Source organism: Perissodus microlepis, chromosome 12, assembly GCF_051167445.1.
Source record: "Perissodus microlepis isolate ML-2025 ecotype Zambia chromosome 12, ASM5116744v1, whole genome shotgun sequence".
NCBI classification, from domain to species: Eukaryota; Metazoa; Chordata; class Actinopteri; order Cichliformes; family Cichlidae; genus Perissodus; species Perissodus microlepis.
In genome coordinates, this window is record NC_140472.1 from 11520208 (window position 1) to 11540563 (window position 20356).

The 20356-nt window shown below is 40.8% G+C and overlaps 1 protein-coding gene across 2 annotated transcripts; it reads left to right on the forward strand.

Moving 5' to 3' along the window:
- The first annotated feature begins 1276 nt into the window (after positions 1-1276).
- Positions 1277-10243, forward strand: asb6 (ankyrin repeat and SOCS box containing 6). Of its 2 annotated transcripts, XM_084946759.1 has the most exons (7): positions 1277-1428; positions 1744-1883; positions 2005-2180; positions 5712-5818; positions 5928-6036; positions 6132-6218; positions 8966-10243. In XM_084946759.1, the coding sequence occupies exons 2-7, from the start codon at positions 1774-1776 to the stop codon at positions 9685-9687; spliced, it is 1311 nt and encodes a 436-aa protein (XP_084802885.1). In that variant the 5' UTR covers positions 1277-1428; positions 1744-1773; the 3' UTR covers positions 9688-10243. The 2 variants fall into 2 exon arrangements, with proteins under 2 accessions (XP_084802885.1, XP_084802886.1); XM_084946760.1 differs by lacking the exons at positions 1277-1428; positions 1744-1883; positions 2005-2180 and adding an exon at positions 4026-5564.
- Positions 10244-20356: the final 10113 nt, after the last annotated feature.

Sequence of the window (20356 nt, forward strand, 5' to 3'; positions counted from 1 at the left end):
AATATTGACCCAAAGTAAGAAGGTCCCCCTTGGAAGTTCTGCTTCAGTCACAATGGCTGCTGTTGCAAGAGTTTTCTCTTTAGGACTGAGCGGCATGTCTTTCCCTTCCAATATCTCTGTTAGTTTTCCAACAGACTTCCTTACAGTCATACTTGTATGTTTTTATTTTTTGCACTAAACAAGCCAGCACTTGCTGATTGTTTTATACCACTGGTGGTAACTGGTTGTATTTGTTGCAATTTTTGTTACCCTCTTCACGAGATACCTTTTAAAAAGGATATTTTTAATATCAACAACACCGGATAAATTAGCATAAAAAAAGTCTACAGTTTCTACCTTGTGACAGGAATGTAATTTTTACCACAAAATAACCAAATATCATTCTTGAAAAATATATTTAACAGATCATAAGTCAACTACAAAAGCATTTTACTTAAAGCTACAGTGTGTAAATTATCACCAATAGTTGTCAGTATGTTGGAGACTGCAGTCAACTGAATTATGTTTTCTTACCACTCAAAGTTCAAGTGCTTAATACTTGCTACAGTTACATCTATAGTGAGTATATACTGTCAGTATTTAATCAAGCTGTTAATCAGAGGGAAAGTTGTGATTTTCAGTACACTCAAGCCTAACCATAGCTCGAACAATGCTAACCAGCTGTTCTTACTGTTTAGTCAGCTTGTCCTGAGACAGGGCATGCAATTATGAATTGTCTGCTGACAATACATAATTGCAACCATATCAGGAGATGAGGCTTGAGGTGAGGAGGAAAAGTATAAATTAAAAATTAGGGTGCATGGTCGAAGAAACAATGACAATAACAAGGAGGTGAGGAAAATATACATGCACAAATGTTGAATGATCATACACAGTTTGAAAGAGCTGACTTATAAGACGTACTATGTATGTGGTTGATCTTTATCTACTTACATAAAAAGCTATTAGGTGAAAAAGCCATGTCCTGCAGCTGTATTAAAGATGGATGGTTTCCAGAAACCAGCGCCTGCTCCTATGTAGTTATAATGGACTATAATGAAAACGCCTCAGATTGCTGGAAGGCCTGATTATACACTAATTAATGCAGTATTTATATTTATTCTATTATCCTTTAATTTATATCCTTTAAATACCCGAAATCACTATTTGGCATTTAAATTATCAGTAAATGTCTATGTTTCAACAACTGAAGTGGTGCAGTGTGTTTGCTTACTTACTCGTTTTTGATTGAAGGACACGGACTCGAAAGAGGAACCTTGTTTAGGCTTTTATTTTAAATGGGAATGAAAACAGCGTCGGACCGATGCTGGCGTGAGGAAAGCTTCCTGTTTTGAAGGGAGTCTGCTCTGAGTGACTTTCCTCTCTTTTAAAAGTAATTTCGCTAAGACATTTATTTATAATTTAGCAGGTCAAGAAGTGATACATTTGGTAAGTCATGCTGCCATTGACTGCGACACTTGTCGTCATTTTTATAACATAAATATCGTTGCGGTTCGCGTAAGTTAGACAAACGGTCAGCTAACGTTAACTGAATGGGTCCAGCTAACTAATCAGTATTAGGAGTAAATATTATTTTATATGAAGGATTTTAAAACCACTGCGTTAGCCTGTTACTGTGACGCGTCACCTACGATATGAATACGTTTGTCAGCTTTACTCAAGAGATAAGCTTTGATGTCTGCGTTGCGTTCTCTGTTAGACTGACACACCCTCAGCACACAGCATTTCTTTTATGCTTTTTAGGAGCTAACCTAGGATCGCCGAGGCAGAGCCATGCCTTTCCTCCATGGATTTCGCAGGATAATTTATGAGTATCAGCCGCTGGTAGATGCTGTCATGTGTGTTATTGGACTGGAAGAACGGCATGACATTGGCGAGGAAAGGTAAAGCTGGCTATTCAGTTACAGTCCTCTTTTGGCAGTGCTACACTGCCGTAATTAATTGAACATGTATCAGATAACAGACAAACATTACATACAAGGTGCTTCTTTCTTCTCCTGTCAGGAGTTCTGAGGAAGAATCCGCAATTTCTAGGTCTCTGGTGGAGCTCCTGGAGCAAGAATCCCAGTCAGAGGTGTTTGTGGAGGGGATCAGCTATGCCCTGTTCAAAATGGCAGAGCGGGGTCTGGTGCAGCCAGCAAAAATCCTCCTACGCTACGGAGCTGATCTCAACTTTGAAGGTTAGTAACAGTTTGGAGTGTGTTTTAGATGATGTGAATGTTTTTAACTTGACACTGTGTACACATTTGTTTATGAAACCTTGCTAAAGAGAGAGAGATCATTTTGTGACTGTGCTTAATGTCATTTTTGAAATTTAAAAAAGCAGAGACAAAAGAAACACTCTTCAGCTAAGGTGTGATTGTTGATTTTGAATCATTTGTCCACCAGAGGGCACTCTGCAACTTCATGTTTAGAGCACTACAGACACAACAATGAGTGCATTGTCTTATCTTAAAAAAGACGTAGAAGGTATATCTGATTTTTAAATCATCATATATCAATATCGGTCTTAAAAATCCTATGTTGGTCCAGTTCAAATCAAGCGTATGTACTAACAAGAGCAAGCAAGCTGCTACAATACAAAATCTGTAGGACGTGGAAACAAATTAGAATAGTTTTCCTGGCAGTTTGGAGTTCATTCAGTGTCTTGCCATACTAGCAAAATTTTCAGCAGCAGTTCCAATATCAGAATCACAATTAGCATACTTTATTAATCCCTAAGGAAATTATGTGGGTTACAGTTGCTCCAGTATAAATAACAGAAACAGACTAGACTATTTAACAATACAGTATGTTACAGATTTAAGAAATAGCACAATATATACAAATCACTAAATAATACAAATCAAGGATTGACAGAGGTGATTATAAATAAATATCACGAATGTTGACAGGAATATTACAGAGTAGAAAGAGCGTGTGCAAAAAGGATGCAACTATTGCAGTGTTTACAGTGTATTAGATGGAGGAGTTGTACAGGGAGATGGCCAAGGGCAGGAATGATTTCCTGTGTCATTCAGTGATCACGATATGTCATATCATGATGCGTGTACTTCAGAATATCAGATTCAGGTCCACTCAGTCTTTTGTCAGTGAGCGTATTACTTAGGCTACGTTCACACTGCAGGCGAAAGCGTATCAAATCCGACTTTTTTGACCCTATGCGACCCATATCCGATCATGGTATGACAGTGTGAACGGCACAAATCCGATATTTTCAAATCCAATCTGGGTCACTTTTGTAAGTGGTACTGAATCCGATACATATCTGATGTTTCAGAAAGCGACTGCTGTTTGAATGGTCATGTCGCATTAAATCCGTCTTTTACGTAACTGACACAAGACAGACGCCAATTTTCCGTGCCGGAGAAGTGCCCGATAAGACATCCTGGGCATCCCATGTAGATGTTAGTGAAACTGTTGGGAAGACAGCGTTGGAGAAACATGAACATTTTCTTTGTACTGTATAATCTGCATATTCTGACAGAGCCTTCAGTTTTCAGGCCCCTCTTCTGTGGAACCAGCTTCCAGTTTGGATTCGGGAGACAGAAACTATCTCTACTTTTAAGATTAGGCTTAAAACTTTCCTTTTTGCTAAAGCATATAGTTAGGGCTGGACCAGGTGACCCTGAATCCTCCCTTAGTTATGCTGCAATAGACGTAGGCTGCCGGGGGATTCCCATGATGCATTGAGTTTTTCCTTTCCAGTCACCTTTCTCACTCACTATGTATTAATAGACCTCTCTGCATTGAATCATATCTGTTATTAACCTCTGTCTCTCTTCCACAGCATGTCTTTTATCCTGTCTTCCTTCTCTCACCCCAACCGGTCGCAGCAGATGGCCGCCCCTCCCTGAGCCTGGTTCTGCCGGAGGTTTCTTCCTGTTAAAAGGGAGTTTTTCCTTCCCACTGTCGCCAAAGTGCTTGCTCATAGGGGGTCATATGATTGTTGGGTTTTTCTCTGTATCTATGAAGCGCCTTGAGGCGACTTTTGTTGTGATTTGGCGCTATATAAATGAATTGAATTGAATTTCCAACTATCCTTTGAAGCACCGCTCCTCCCTAAAACAGCAATAAGGATAATTATTAGGCCATATGTAAATAACAAAATAACTTTATAACTTAAAGCAAAATTGGGAAACGTAAAGTCCGAAACAAGTCTTTATATTAACGGCCATCAGTCAAACAATACTGTTTGGTCTGGATCTAAACAGAGCGCGTTGTGTGTGACGTCTTCTTTTGCACCTGCGGGCCACTTTGAGGGTTCACACTAGAGCGCGTTTGCTGTCACATTTTATTTGTAGTGTGAACAAGCAGACAAAAAAATCGGATTTGATCAAAAAATCTTAATTGAGCATTAAGACCTGCAGTGTGAACGTAGCCTAAGATGTGTGTTCAAGCATCATAAGCAAACTGATGTAGGCCCAGACTGCAGGAAGGGACATCGCTAGGAGATGGCAGATGTCATTAGCAGCAGCTTCTGTGGTTCAGGCTCCAGGTCACGATGCTGGCAGCACCACATTTTTACAGGAGTCTCCACTGCTCTGGATAGTTTACCTTCTGTTTTCAAAAGCTGAAAAAACAATTTGTGTGTGTCATTTCTGTGCTACTGATTTGGTTGCTGACAGAAAACCAAATCCAACACTCCCAGTATGCCGATAAGCAACAGAAATGTTGGTTAGGCAATGAACTATAGCCAGTTATTTGCCTTCAAACATATTTGCATCATGTTATTAATTACAGGGCTGCTTTAAGAATTCTTTCATAGGAGTGGCCATATTGGTGGCACACTAAACACAGAATTTCTAGTTTTTATTATGCTGTTGTTAAATATTGGATACTTGAAAAATATGGCAAAAAAGAGATAAAGAAAAGAATTATATGCCTAGTTAATTTCCTGCTATTAAAGTTGATATCACTGAAAATGGGTGCATATGAAAACCAAATAAGCAAATTTTGGGGGGTGGCCAGTGCCCCCCCCCTGGCCCAATAGCACATTTGTTTCTTGTAACTGAAATTTTGCAAGCTGTTGCAAATGAGCTTCAAAGTGCTGAATAGTGTTTTTGGCTTTCTAGCATTCATCTCATTCCCTCCTGCAATAGTCCATTTTCTCTTAATACACAGATTATGTTTAATGACTGATACAAACAGGAGACCACTGCCATTTTTCTACATGTAACAAGTAGTTGCACATGCATAACGAGCCAGTTATCATCTATATATACTAGTGGGAAGTGCAGCATGTTTTTCTACTGTGATTAAACCTTCCAGACTAAGCCTAACTATGCTGTGGTGACCTCTGCTGGTTTCAGGCATGTGTTTTTCCCAGGGGTATGATTAGGGATTTCTTGCAGAGGCTGCTTCATTCACCTCTCACATTTCATAAAGTCCTCTGGCCAGAAACAAATGCTCCCACATACCATGCAGTACGCCTCACATTTAGCTGTTTTTCAAGTGTTTACTTCCTGTCTCTTCATGTCTTTTCATGATCTCTCCTTTTGCTTGTCTTTTACAGTTTTTCTTTTATTGCTCATGTTCTCTGTGTTTGGTTTTATACTCTGCATGTAAGTGTACAGTAACTTTTATAGCTTTGCCCACACTCATTTAGGAACAGTGCTATATTGTCAAATCCTCACCTGTCTGGTACTTTTCATCTCTTTAATGAAGAGTTTGTTTTATACACAATTTTTTTTTTTTTTTCATTTCTCAAGACCCAGTTTCATACTACAATCCACTACACATAGCAGTTTTGAGGAACAGGCCAAACATGGTGAAGCTGCTGGCTGGGCACGGAGCAGACATTGAAAAGAGGGACAGAGTGAGTAAAGAGGAATCCATGACTTCTCTTTTGATTGATTCTGTCTTTTTTTTTTTTTTTTTTTTTTAATCAATAGATGGATTCTATGTAAACTCTGTTATTTCTGTAGATCCATGAGAGCAGTCCCTTGGACCTTGCCAGTGAGGAGTCAGAGAGACTGCCCTGCCTGCTCGCCTTGCTGGACCTGGGTGCTGATGTGAATGCAAGGGATAAACACGGTGAGTTTACGATGGCCAAGCTTAATTGTAAAATTTCCATTCATACCCTTATTCAGTCATTCTGAAAGGCGATTGCTTTGATGTTGTCTTCAAAGGAAAAACACCTTTGCTCCATGCCTTGGCGAGCAGCGATGGAATCACCGTGCACAACACGGAGAACATCCAGCTGCTACTTGAGAGAGGTACTGACTCTAAAACGCACTCCAGGCACTTTTCCTTCTCATCTGCTTTTGGTCATTCAAATTCTTCCTCAAGCGGCATCACAGCTAAAATGCTGCACACAGGCTTTTTGCCACCTGCGCTCATTTTGAACCTGGAATAAACCGTGGATCTGATTCTTAACAGAAAATTGAAAGTGGAGCAGAGCTAGTGCTGAGATCCCAGCATGAAGCGACTGACTAGTGACTTTTTTTTAACTATAAAAGGTTTCATCTTCTGTAGGCAGAAGCTTAAATTTATCATTAAACTTCTCACACTTACAAGTATTTTCATGTGCAGCGTGACTATAGGGTTGGGACTTTTTTCTTTTTTGATCTCGTCTGGTTCAGGTTTTTTTTAAACAAGTGTAATAAACACTTAAGTTTGTCCTCCAAAAGGCCAAACAAGGCTTGGACATTTTTGTGTAAACCAATGAATTTTACATTACATAAAAAACCCTGCACATGACAATGTTTTGTTTTTTTTGTTTGCGTTTTTGCTCAAAAGTGGCCCCCAGCTATTACTGACATTTTCACCGTGGCCAATTCTGGTTTAGCGTTTTTTTTCTTTAAGTGTAATTCAAGAGTGGATTTTAGTTTTCTACTTCTCAAAGACAAATGGGGATTTCCAGCATTACAGGATGCGTAGTCATCAACATCAACACTAAAGCTTTTTTTTATGGTCCATTGTCTGTCCGCTCCAGTCCAGGCACGGTCCATCTGCCTGCAGTGAGCCACTCTTGCTGGTGATGTTACTGGTCCATCAGTCAGCTGCAGAGAAGAGCGAAGTTCTAACATACAAAGTGTTGCACGTGAAACAGAGTGTTTAGCCTCTGCCTGTGCTTTTCATGTCTCTTTGTTATGCAATAATATCAGTATTGGAAAAGCGGTAATTTCTTGAAAAGTTGAAATTGTTATTTTCCATCTAATTTTTCTAATTATAACATTTCACAAATTTATTTAAGATTACGTTTATTAGCTCTTCAAACGATTTTAAGGATAAAATATAATGTAGTAAACAAAGGATACGACAATACCTATGACATCTAAATAATTAATTGACTATAGAAGAAGAACATTATCCAAGCATCCATCCGTTTTCTTCCACTTGTCCAATTCAGAGTTGCGGTGTGTTTAAATCGCAGCTGTCATAGGGGAAAGGGGCAGTTCCCTGGGCAGGACTCCAGTCTGTCGCAGGGTTAAATGATATGGAAAAGTTAAAAATGAATTTCAGATACTCCCATATGGAAAAGAAATAGAAAAAACTTATAAAAGACTTGCATAAGATGTGGCCTACTTCATATAGTGAATCATATAAGGCTTATATGATTTACTCATGAAAGTGGCCACTTTCATATATTGTTTTAGTAAGTATCCAAAACATACAAGTTTCATTTATATAATTTTTCAAGGGATCTTATATCTGTTTTCACGCTTGTATGCTTTTCATACAAGTTTCACACAAGACAGATACAAACTTTATAAGATTTATATATATCTTTTCTATATGGGCTGTATTGGTATTATATGCTTAAAATAAAGAAGGTATAAAAGACAGACCGCTCACTGTGAAATGGATTGCTTACATTTTAAAATTAACCATACAGTTGTCCAGAGAGTCATTTTTATTTTAATAATTGTAAAAGTAGTACAAAGTTTATCACACCGTCCACCTCAGCCTCCTCTTCCATCCATCCTGCGGTCTCTCTCTCATCCATCGTCCACACTGCTCCGTCTCAACTCTGCAGCCTTTTACCTCATCAGCTCTGCTCTGCGGCCCATGATACCCACACGTTTCAGCTGCTCTGCTCCAGATTTCACTTTTTATTTGATTAGTTCTCCACACTCTGGACTCTGTTCACTCAGCTACCATTCTCTGCTGCTCCACATCTCAGTATCCCACCCTGGCCTGTTCAGCCCTGCAGTCATTGTTCATCTTTTATCTAACCACAGTCCCCTATATAGCTCTGGGTCATCATAAAACAGCCTTCATATCAAAATGTGTGTAAACAGTAAATGTTACTAGGAAACTCGACACGCATTGGTTTTTATTTTACATCAAAATATGATGATGATGATGATGATGATAATAATATATTATTAGATTATTGTTATTATCAGAATCATGCTGAGTAGATTTATTTATTTGCATGTAGTTGAATTAAGAATGTATTCAGCCTTTATTAAAAATGTTGCTAATTTAAAAGATCAGCCGTTACTTTGGAAGAGTCACATGAGAAAGATCTAAATTAGGATGTCAGTTTTTTGGCTGCACAAGGTTAACATAAGCCCTGCTGTCACTTATTAAACACTGGAAGAGCAAAGTGTATTTGGAAATAATGGAGGGATAAAGATCAAAAGCCAAACGGTATTTGCACAGCAAGAGAAACTGTGCAAATACACACAGCAAAAGAGGCCAGCTCATGTTTTTTGTTTGACTCTCAAATTATCTGAAACCGTTCTGAACACCAGGGAGGGCCTGTATCTGATGCTAGCAATTTGCATGATAATAGATGTGGGATTAGTTTTTGGAGCCTAAGCCTAAAAATGAGAATAGGTTATTTTTTTTAAACATACGCAAATAGATATAACAGGACGTACTCTACTAAGACTGTTCAAATAACCCCTAAATTAACCAGTAAATACTGAGTTGTCTCAGTTTCAAAAGTGTTACAAATTTAAGCCTGTGTTGTAATCTGGATAAGTGCTGAGAGATGCTTCCTTTTCCAAAGGTGCTGACGTTCATGCTGCGACTGTAGACGGTGAAACAGTCGAGTCGTCGTTGGTGTTTCTGGTGAAGGAGGCGCTGGAGGCTTCGGTGGAGGATGCTGCTCAGATTGGTAACTTCTGCCTGAAAACCACACAGCTACTGCTGGCTCACGGCGTGGACCCCAGCTGCTGTCTGAATGAGGATGGCGAGCCTTCCCTGACGCAGACGAGCCTGGAGTACTTTGACCTGCTCTTCCCCTTGGCTGTGCTCTTAATTCAGAGCGGCGCGTCTTTGGTTTGCTCCAATCACAGTGACTCCTGTTGGTCAGGTTATAGCCTTCTTTTCCAGAGGCTCCAAACAGCCCTGCAGCAGTGCTCTGATCAAACTCACGCAGCCGAGCTCTTGGAGCAGGCAGAGATGTTGCTCGACCTGGTAAAGGTTCACAGCCCCAGGCTGCATCTCTCTTGCGGGCTGCAGCTCCCCATGCCTGGTCAGGAGTCTCACCCGTACGCTCAGGCTCTACTAAACCTGCACAAGCACGTAGCAGAGCGTGAAGCAAGCCCCCCTGCTCTGCGATGCCTCTGTAGGGCGTTTATAAGGAACCGCCTGAAGCCCTGGCCACTGGAAGACAGAGTCAAAGCCTTACCACTACCAGACAGACTCAAATACTTTCTTCTTCCCGAGCACACGTACACTCCAAAGTCTGGCTGGGACTGCTTCAAGCCCCAGCAGAGCCAGCACTGACGGTATAAACTGCTTACTACTATTTGTGTTGCTTAAAATCTGAAGTGAAAGACTGAACAAACTCTGTAATAATTTGTGTAAAATATTTGAGGATGTGATAAGTGAAGCGAAGTCTAACATATCATTGAGGCCTTTGTTTAATTTCCAAATCTGTGTTGCCTGTGCCAAATTTACAGACAATTGTGTATATGTTTACTTTACAAATACAACATTGTAAGTACAGATTAGTCTTTGAGTTGTCACTGCCACAGTGAAATGCTGTAGAGGTGAAACATATAGACACGTTTATTTAAAAAAAAAAAAAGCAGCACAATATGAAAGCCACCAGATGGCAGTGTTGCTCCTGCATTTTCAAAGGTAGCTCAGACTTTGGAAGACTTAACTATTCACAGTGCAACCTATTGAAGTTGTTCCAGCACAGTAGGGTCCATCTATATTTTAGATCCTCAACGTGACGGTGATATACTGTAGAATTTGTGTAACTTCAAGCTTAATATGAAGATGTAATGACAACAATAATAACAATTAATAAAAACTTCCACCAGCTGTGACCTCATTGCTTTGTGTAGCAGTTTTTGTTTTGCGTTTGTTTACACGTTAGTGTTTATAATTTCCCAGGTAGTGGCAGTGCAGTGCTGAATGTGACTGTGACAGTGTACTGGTAAATAACAGGATAATTGGTGGTACACGTTTTCCTCATGGATGCGCTCAAACCACAAGCATCATTCGAGTGGTTGCTAAAATAAGGCACAGCAGAAGGAGCGCGCCCCTAGATGTGTATGTGACATAATGTAGCTTTGGTGGCTGCTGAGGTGGAAAGTTTTACCTGGCTTTTTTTTTTGTTTGTTTGTTTTTAATGCTTATGGTTAAATTCTGATGAATTGAGGGCCCAGTATACCCCCCTTTACACTCTCGCACTTGTGCTAAATCCATTCTTTCCACCCATGGCTTTGGTAACAGGCAAACAGTCTGTAAAGAAGCAAGCGATGATGGTACAGGGAACCGTTGCTTACATATGTGTATGCATCCATGCGTGTGTGAGTAGCAAACTAAATAGGACATTGTGTTATACAACTAACCCCTTCCTGACATTGCTGAAGCTGGAGTGGCTCCAAGGCTTGCAGGCGCTCCAGCTCCTCTTGGTTATCTAGGTCACAGCCTCTGAGGAGAAGAGCCGCAGCAGCAGCAGCAGCAGCCCTGCATGACACACGCTTCACTCTCCTGTCTGTCTGAATCTCCCTGCACACTCTTGACAAAACCTCAACACTGGCCCTGGTCGAATGAGGGGAAGAGTGGGAGGGAGATGCAGGAGGCAGAACAGTGGAGGGGGGGAAAAAAACGACATTAAAGATACAGAGACGCCATATGTGGAATGGTTGTGAGAGCGGTCGTCATGGAGGACACATGGAAATGGTAATATTGGGCTGAATTTATACTATACACTGGCAGCAGGAACATAATCCGCCCGACCAAAAATGACAACAGTGGTGGTGGGGGGAGTTTAAAAAAAAAAAAAAAAAAAGGAACAGGCTTCTTCCATAAAGTCCAATCCTTTTGCTTGTAGAAGGTGATAGAATAGAGATAGTAGGGGGCGGGGAGGGAGAGGTCTAAGGCAGCATTCTCCATCCAGCATTTATTGGAAAACGGTGCGAGTGAAGCTCTGTACTGAAATTAGTTATTGATCTATTCTCTCCCTGAAGCCCATGGGTCTTTCCCCACCACACCTGCTCATTCTCACATAGCCTTCTTTCACCACGGCTCATTATATCCTTCAACCTCTGCTGCGAACTGCTGCGTGTTTTTGCTTGTTTTGTAGTTCCTTTATTCACTTCAGACCACTCTGTCTGAGAGACGAGAGCTTCCAAAACAATTCTACAGAGTTCAATATCAGAATGGATTTATGAGGGGCAGGTGCCATTAGAGCTGCATGTTTTATAAATGAAAAAAGTGACTTATAGAATGTTGAAATAAAGAAAAATATGAAATCTCTTATTGCATGCTTGGGATGTTGACATATTTATTCAAAGATAATTATTTTTGCTAATTGCTTTTGCAATTCTGTATTTCTTTTAGCCTTAAACAGTCACTGACACCATCAGTTTCTTTTGAACTCTTTAGCAGAACACACTAAAGGACATAGGAATACCTGAAATATCTGATGCCAGGAAAGGAAATATCAGAAATCTTCAAGAAATTCATTTTATTGATATAAATCCACATTTTCCAAACAAATACTTTTTTGCATGCAAGAACCACCTAAAGGTACTGTGATCAAAATTACATATATGACTTTATATTTCCCTTCATGTCTGTGCTCCCTGGCTGAGTTCCCAGCTTGCCCTTAACCTTTTCATTAACCACTACTTCACCAGCTGAGAGACGTTCCGGTCTAGCCGGGGCCTTTTCCTCTGTGGAGAGCAGCCTGTGCAGGATCTCCTTGTCTTCCACTAGACAATGTCTAGACGCGGGATAATTGCAGACATCACTGAACACTCAGCTGCTGCCTGAAGCCTCATGGGAGTTGAGGTGGACTTTGGAGGGAAATGGCCAGCAGTCAGTGAAGGGGTTGGGAGCTGGAGGGGGTTCCACACCGTGCAGTCACACCCCTTTAGATTGTGTGTTTGTGTGTTTTGTTTTGGCTTCACTTATCTTTTTGCCCAGGTATCTTTATATTGTGTGTGTTTGATTGGTGAGAAGAAGAGTGTGGGAGAGGGAAAGAGAGCGTAGACATCGAAACACACAGCGCTCATACCCACAGATGTGGTGACTTCATCAGACAAACATGTACCCCTTCCTCTCGCTCTGCTGAAGTGCACCGAAATTAATGGCTGCTAACACCAAGATGAATTTGGATACCAACGTATTTCTTGCAATCATGCTGCCTTCCAGACTGTATATACTTTATCTGTTGCCTCCACACAAGACTCTTGAGCGTGTAGCTTTGACTCGGTGCTGGGATATTGTGTGCGTGTGTTTGTGCACGTACTCTTATGGAGGGGAGGGGGCTGCTGGTTGGTCAGAGCGAGAGAGAGAGATGGTTGCAGGCCATGGGGTTCATATCGAGCTGGTGGGACTTAATCTCAATGGGGCTTGATTGGATGTAGGACAGCTGAATCCTGTTGGGGCAAGCCACCTTCCTCATTGTGCTCCAGGTGCTGGTTCCTGCTTTAGAGCGGCACACTCTGACTTGTGTCCTTCCATCATGAACAAATATTTTATCTATTTTCAGCTTTTACCATGGACGCCCCCCCCCCCCCTTTTTTTTTTCATAGATACTGTTCCAAAATCTGTTTGTGCACCAGTAGGGTTTTTAAAGCCTCGACTTTGGAAACAGAGTAACTCAGACAAGTAACCAGAGCAGCACTGACACAAAACTTGTTTTCCTCTTTGAGGGAGAGCCGTTATTGAAAGTGTATAACGCGGACAACTTTTCAGCCTCACAATCCAGCTCCTATTTTAGAAGCTCTCCAGTCCACCACCCTCTGCATTTCTACAACAACTGACGCCATTTCACAGAAATTCCAGACTACTGGCGCCTGAGCTCAGCCTCCAAGAAGGACATGATGAATAGGACACACCCTTGGTATTCTAGTGAATGGTACGATATATGGCACACTGTGGTGTTACAGCCCAGATTCACTGCAGCCTTTAGCTCTTTTCAGTGCCGTTTTTCTCCCTCTGTGCGTTTCATTTTTATTTATTTATTTATTATAATTATTATTTTTAAAGGGGTTCGAATTTGAGTGAAATGCACTGAGGCACCAGTAAGGCGAGCTCCAGCTCTTTCCAGCGCTTGGTTCCTGATCCACCTCTTTGTTGTGGTCTATGCATGCCTGCTCCAGTCACATGACTGCGTTTCTATGGCAACTCGGGTTTGAGTAATCATTTGCGTTACGACCTTTATTCCCTTGAGGAAAGGGGAGGGGGAGGTTAGACTGAGCCTGTAGAAAGAGGGAGCAAGAGGGAAAGAGAAAAGAAAGGCAGAAGGGGAGCGGCGGAGAGGCACAGGGAAAGGAAAATAGAGGGGAAAATGTTGCCCTTACTTGCCTGTATATATTTTATATCGTATCTTAACTGCTTAGCAGCTTTTTTCCTCGCACCGTTCAGCAGATGGGAATAAATAAAAAAAGAAAAACCTGCCACTAAACACTGGGTTGTGTGCTTCAGTTTCGCCATAATGGCTTGTATTTTGTGACTCACTCTGTGACTAGGGCAGAAAAGTGAGTTTAGTTGCAGAGAGGCAGGCATGCATGTTTCATAAGGGCGCGCGCGCGCGCACACACACACACACACCTCCCCTTCACTTCTTCTCAGAGGAAAGGCAGCTCTGTGCCACATGTGCAAGTCTCAGCAGAAACAGATTATGTATGTTCCTGTTTCTTGCTCTCCCGGCTGCGTTGTCATGGTAACCGAGCTCGTTCGCCACTGTTCTCTCTCTCTCTCTTTCTCTCCACTGTTGGGTGATTCAACCCATCAGTTGGGTTGTGTCATCTCCTAGATGGAGTTTGTAGCTCTCACTTCTCCTAAATGGGAGTTGCTCGGTTTGTGCTCCTGTTCCAGTTTGATTTTTACTTTAATATAAAAGCAAAACAATGCATATATATATAATAATAATAATAAATTGTGTGCCAATATATCTGTGAAGGGTGGAGCCAGTGGGTGGATTTTGTGGGTGCCTTCTAACAGCAGTATGGGGGGATCCAGTATTGACAGGAGCTGGGCTAGAGGGGGCTGGTGATAGACACTATGGGGGTTGGTTGTACGGTGCTGGTGGTGGTGGTGCTGGCAGCTTCCAGGTGCCTGAGACTGGGTCTGAATATGAATGAGGGGCCCCTGGTTCTCCAGAGATGGTGGCTGGGGAGAGAGCAGCTAAAACCAGAGACCAGCAGAGCCTGGCTGCTGGTTGAGAGGCCCCCACAAGCTGCTGACAGGAGCTGGAGCTAGCCATCACGTTAATTAGCGTTTTTTACTCTTGCAGCAGCGAATAGGGGGAGTGGGTTAGAGAGGGATGTGGGGGTGGTATATGACTCATAGACACAGTATGGTTTATTCATGATGGAGGAAGGGTGTGTGTGTGAGAGAGAGAATGTGTGTGTGAGGGAGAGAGAGAGAGGGGAAACCGACATTTGATTTGCACACAGTCGTGTGTGTGTGTGTGTGTGTGTGTGTGTTGCCTTAGTAGATCACTGATTGGCACCAAGCCAAGATATTATTATGTCTTCAACACCGGGCATTCACTGTTATTTTCATTCAGGGTTTTTTCCTGCAATTTACAACTCTCGTCTGAAATGAGATTCTTTTTCTTTGAAATCAGATCTTTCTTCTAATTTCGCGGTGCACACGTGCAACAGGAAATTTTACACAGCACACACTTGTTTCCGCGTCTGCTGAGACTTTATTGATCGTCTTCTGTTGAGGCCTGTCTGAGAAGCATGGGGCTGATGAAATGGTCAGAGGTGCCTCCCTCACAGGTGACCTGACCTTGTCTCCCTATGCCTCAGCCCCCAACAGTGAGGGATGCACATGATCAATAGATTGGTCTTTTACCCACACCAAATACCCAGATCTCTCCCCAATCCAGCTCCGGCAACGCTGAGGAGGAGAGCTGCTGCAATGTACCGAACATTCAAGAAGAGTCTGTGAGCTTGCCTCCTATCAGAGAAGGCAATGTCTAAGCCTAGGTGTTTGTTTGTTTGTGTGTGCATATAAGAGTGTGTAAGGGGAGGTTGCATTACAGCTATGCTATTGTCTAATTGTCTCTTCTTATCATTAGTGACAACCATGACCTCTGTTATTGGCATATCTGCATTCTGCCTGCACTGCAGAGCCTCCACCACGCTGCTCGCAACGTTTTCTCTCCCAAGAGCGGCAGGGCCCATGCCTCATAAATACAAACACAATCTCTCCTACACCTCCTGACTGCAGGACAGGACTCCACACATATCTGCCCGTGGAGCGCAGCCCATTTGCATACATATTAAAGTGACGCCTCAGAAAAAAGGAAGAGAGAGAAAGAGGGGGGATGAGGGTAGGAGGAGAGGGGAGGGCGAGAGCGGGTATATGCAAACAAGGCTTTCATCTAATATGCAAGAACCGGCATTGCTCTGGCATAAATCTGCATCTGAGCTCAGGCAATGCGAGCAGACCCCATTTGACAGTAAATGGGCTAGGGATGGCTGTCAGATTCACAGGGGAGCTGTGTGCTACCGTACAAAGAACAGGGACCATTGATCAGTATGGCATATCGCATATAGCAAGAACTACAAGGTTACAATTTTGCACGCTAAGTTAAACTTATAAATGGGATTTGGGGGGGTGGGGGAGTTTAAAAATAGTTCAACATTCACGAAACTAAATAAAATGTATAAATTAGTGAAATTTAGACTTGCTTGTAATCACATTTACTTTTTTATATTTAATCAGAACATGGCTAGGATAATTTTTTATGCTAAGCTAACCATGCCATTTTAGAGATTGTGCAGAGCTTCAGCAAAAACTTAGCAAGAAAACAACATCATTGTCACTGTGTGTCATTACCCTCAGCCCCTTTTGATTCTACAAAACATGGAACATTGCATTTTAGAACCGCTGAAGTGAACATCCATTTGTTGGTGCTAGACTGGATAAAACGGAGGGACACTGTGATTGGTTGACGCATTGTGCTCTGTTGTGGTTGATTATTAAGTTTTTAACTCTGACTGACTAAACAGCCAAACACATCTAAAGGCAGACAAAGGCAGACTTTGCAAGGGGGTACATTTTCACTGCTCAAGAAGCAGGTTTATCAAAGTCCAGCTCTCCTAAATGTCGAGGAGCTGGACAGGTTTTATGACTCTCATTGCCATACGACCTGTTTTTTTATGTATATATATATATATATATATATATATATATATATATATATATATATATATATATATATATATATATATATATATATATAAAGAAATTCAAATTTGTATATTACATACTTAAAGAGGAAAAAAAAAGATGTTACTACATTGAATTTGGATAGATTTAGACATGGAAAAATATGACAAGATTTTGAGAAAGTGTGCAATTGATTACTTTGTTGTTTGTGTATCATTCAACCTTTTTACTTTTTTCTTATTTAAATTTTTTAAATGTCATCATTTTTTTAAATTTAGAGCTTTGGGTTGCAAATGCGGTGGAGGAAGCACACTTGGAGTCATGGATTCTCTTCACACGCATGCAATTTATTTACAAAAAAAGAAATACTGATAGCCAGGCAGCACAGATTGGTGGTACGACAAACCAAAAAGGAACTTGAACAAACAAACTTAAAACCGTTTAAAAAAAAAAGAAATCAACTAAACTCATAAAGCTTAAGCCTCTCCCCAAAACAAATCATGCAAGCATTAATCAATTAGCTTATACTATACACTCTTACCCAAAACATGACAAAGATATTATGTTTATCACTTCTGAGACTTCTATACAAAAATCACAAATACAGAACTTTACTGACAGTAATTAAAAGACTGTTTAAACAAAAGACTGTCAAACTCTCCTGTGTTTCTAACTACTTGGTAAGATCCTAATTCCCCCCTACAGTATAAAGAGACTATTTCCTGTACGGCAGTCTGGACCTCAAAGATGGTAGCAACATAAAACAGAGCAACCTTCAAGCATTCTGGTAATACTGATAAGCCAACTTTGCAATAAATGATTCTGAATACATGGGCCCATTGTGTAATTATTTTATAGTATGAAATTATAACTTGGGAAATGCTTAGGATTACCAGAAATATGCATTTTATTTCACTCACTTAGGACTTCAAACAAACCTGAAGAAGGAATGGTCTACAGCCGCATTAGCATCACATTCACAACTAAAACAACAACTCTATTTTGCCAACAAGATGTAATAAAACAATGGAAATTGCCATTCATGTTGTGGGCTATATGTAGCCTTAGTCCTCTAGAGGCATACCGGGTTACCCTGTGACAGGGCTGTTGGTTGGACATTTTAAATGTATAGGTGGTTTCAGTTTGAGCTTTGTGGTTCCAAAAATAATTTGTACTTTGAATCATCATACACCATATTAGTACCTCACAGAAGCGTGTCCCACTGACGTATTCATAACTTGGAATTTTAAAAAAAATTCCATTGGGGAATTTTTGAGAGCACAATATGCAGGTTCAAAGTCAGAATTCAAACAGGTGAAAGTAATCGTAATCATTCATAATATTAAAATTACTTTACAATGTTCTGCTGGGAGACTTTGGTTCCTGGTATTGACTTTAACATTGTTACAGAACAAGCACACTCTGACAGCATTAGTTTCTGGCAGCATTGGGCAACATGCCCTGCAATACTGTAAAACCTGCTCAGGAATGGCTCAAGGATCACGAAAAAGACCTGAAGACATTGTCTCGGTTTCCAAACCCAACAGATCCCATGAGCCATTCACAGAAAGACAGAGCGTAGTTCCCCCATATTAGCTTCTCTTCATTGGCTCCCTGTTAAATCCAGAATCAAGTTTAAAGTCCTCCTCCTCATCTAGACAGTCTTTATTAATAAACAAAAAGACCACTTCACTCTCAGACTACAGGCTTACTTGTGGTTCCTAGTGTATTTAAAAGCAGAATGGGACACAGAGCCTTCAGTTTTCAGGCCCCTCTTCTGTGGAACCAGCTCCCAGTTTGGATTCAGGAGACAGACTGTGCTTTTAGGATTAGACTTAAAGCTTTCCTTTTTGATAACGGATATAGTTAGGCTGTATCAGATGACCCTGAACCTTCATTGAGTTATTCTGCAATCGGCCTGCTGCTGGAGGGTTCCCATGATCCACTGAGCATTTCTTCTTCACTCCCCTGTTTTCACTCGCTGTGTTTATGACCCACTTTGAATTTAATCATTAGTTATTATTAATCCTTGTCTCTCTTCCACTGTATTTTTTCTCCAATATTTCTACTCTGTCACCCCAAAACAGCAGATGACTGCCCCGTCCTGAGCCTGGTTTTGTTGGAGGTTTCTTCATCTTAAAAGGGAGTTTTTCCTTCCCACTGTCACCAAGTGCTTGCTCAAAAGGGGTTGTCTGATAGTTGCTGAGTTGTCTGAGTTTACTCTCTGTTATTGTAGGGTTTTTACCTTACAATTTAAAGTGCCATGAGGTGACTGTTGTAGAAATTTGGCACTATATAAATAATACTGAACTATAGATAAAATTAAATTCACAACCCACAGTATCCAAAATGATCCACTGTGGATTTATGCTCAAACATAACACAGTCGTTTATGTGTCACGGGAACCTTACGCAATAATATGCAGGTGGTATTAATCAGTCAATTAATTAAAAAATCAGGTGGAGAAAGAGCTATCACACTTCCTAGACAAAAATGTAGCATCATCTTTGTTAGCATTAGAGCAGGATTACAGCTGTGCTTCAGTACAGTCTCACAAAAAAGTAACAATCTTTACATTTAGACAGCCACTTTTCATTTATTTCTAAAATTTATGCTAAGCTAAGCAAACCATCTGTTAGGCAGAGGAACATACATATTTATCATTCACATTATAGAGTGATAGAGATCTTACATGTAAGTAATGGAAAGGGCAACATGTAAAATGTCAGACTGTATTCTGTATTGCCTTGTGATCCCATTAACTTACACTGAAATATACAGTATGTATTGTTTTGGAGCAGGCAGATCATGCTTCTACAGCACTCTTGCACAAGCAGAAGTAGAGCACATGATGGCAGTGCTAAAGCAAAAAAAAAACAAAAAAAAAAACTGATGAAACTTTACTTACTGTCTCCAGAAACTGGAGTGCCGCCATGAGCGCTGGGTTTCCCCTAACTCTGCGAGTATTTCATGTTGGACACCCTTGAACTCCCTTTCCTGTTTTCCTGCCTGAGCATGTCGCATTGAAGCACGCCATTCTGTCTGTACAGGTGATCTTACGCACAGGAAATGGAAACTCTGATTGTGTGTGTGTGTGTGCTGCTTGAGGTGGGTGGGTGCGTGGGGGTGGGGGGTGAAACAGGATATGTTGGGAATAACACAAAGCACAAAAAGTGTCACATGATCTGAAGCGAAGGGTTGATTTATTTGGCTTCAGAAAGAATCTGTTGCATGTGGTTTGGAGGAGAGAATGTTTTCCTTCTTTGCTCTCAGTGTGCTCAGACACAACACATGGAAACATTTTCTGAGAGGCCATGGGTCTGTGAAAAAAAAAAGAGCTCCAGACATTTTATTTCTTCTCCCTCTTTTCATAGCTTTTTTAGAACTTTTTTTTTCTCCCTCAAACTGATTGAATTACATACAGCTGTTTGCCACATGTAGAAAGAAACTCCCTAATGAATATTTGTATTGCATTTGATAATCACGATGTGCAATTAGTTATTGATTTTTATATATATTTTTGCAATATTTGTCACTCTTACATGTTTTAATATTAGACAAAGATAACCCAAAGAAATACAAATGCAGTTTTTAAATGATGGATTAAGGATTAAGTTATCTAAAACCATCTGAGCCTAAGTGAAAAAGTAGCTACTCCCCTTAAATCATAAATTAACTGCAATTAACCACTTTTTCTTTAAAGCTAGCCACACCGACGCCTGATTACTGCCAGACCTGTTGAATCAAGAAATCACTGAAATAAAATCAGTCTGACAAAGTGAAGCAGGCTAAAAGATC

Excerpts from the sequence above, each read along its gene's own strand:
- asb6 (XM_084946759.1), top strand. The coding sequence starts at position 1,774 with ATGCCTTTCCTCCATGGATTTCGCAGGATAATTTATGAGTATCAGCCG. Across the intron at positions 5,819-5,927 it reads ACATTGAAAAGAGGGACAGA|ATCCATGAGAGCAGTCCCTT; the intron begins GTGAGTAAAGAG and ends TTATTTCTGTAG. Across the intron at positions 6,219-8,965 it reads CCAGCTGCTACTTGAGAGAG|GTGCTGACGTTCATGCTGCG; the intron begins GTACTGACTCTA and ends CCTTTTCCAAAG.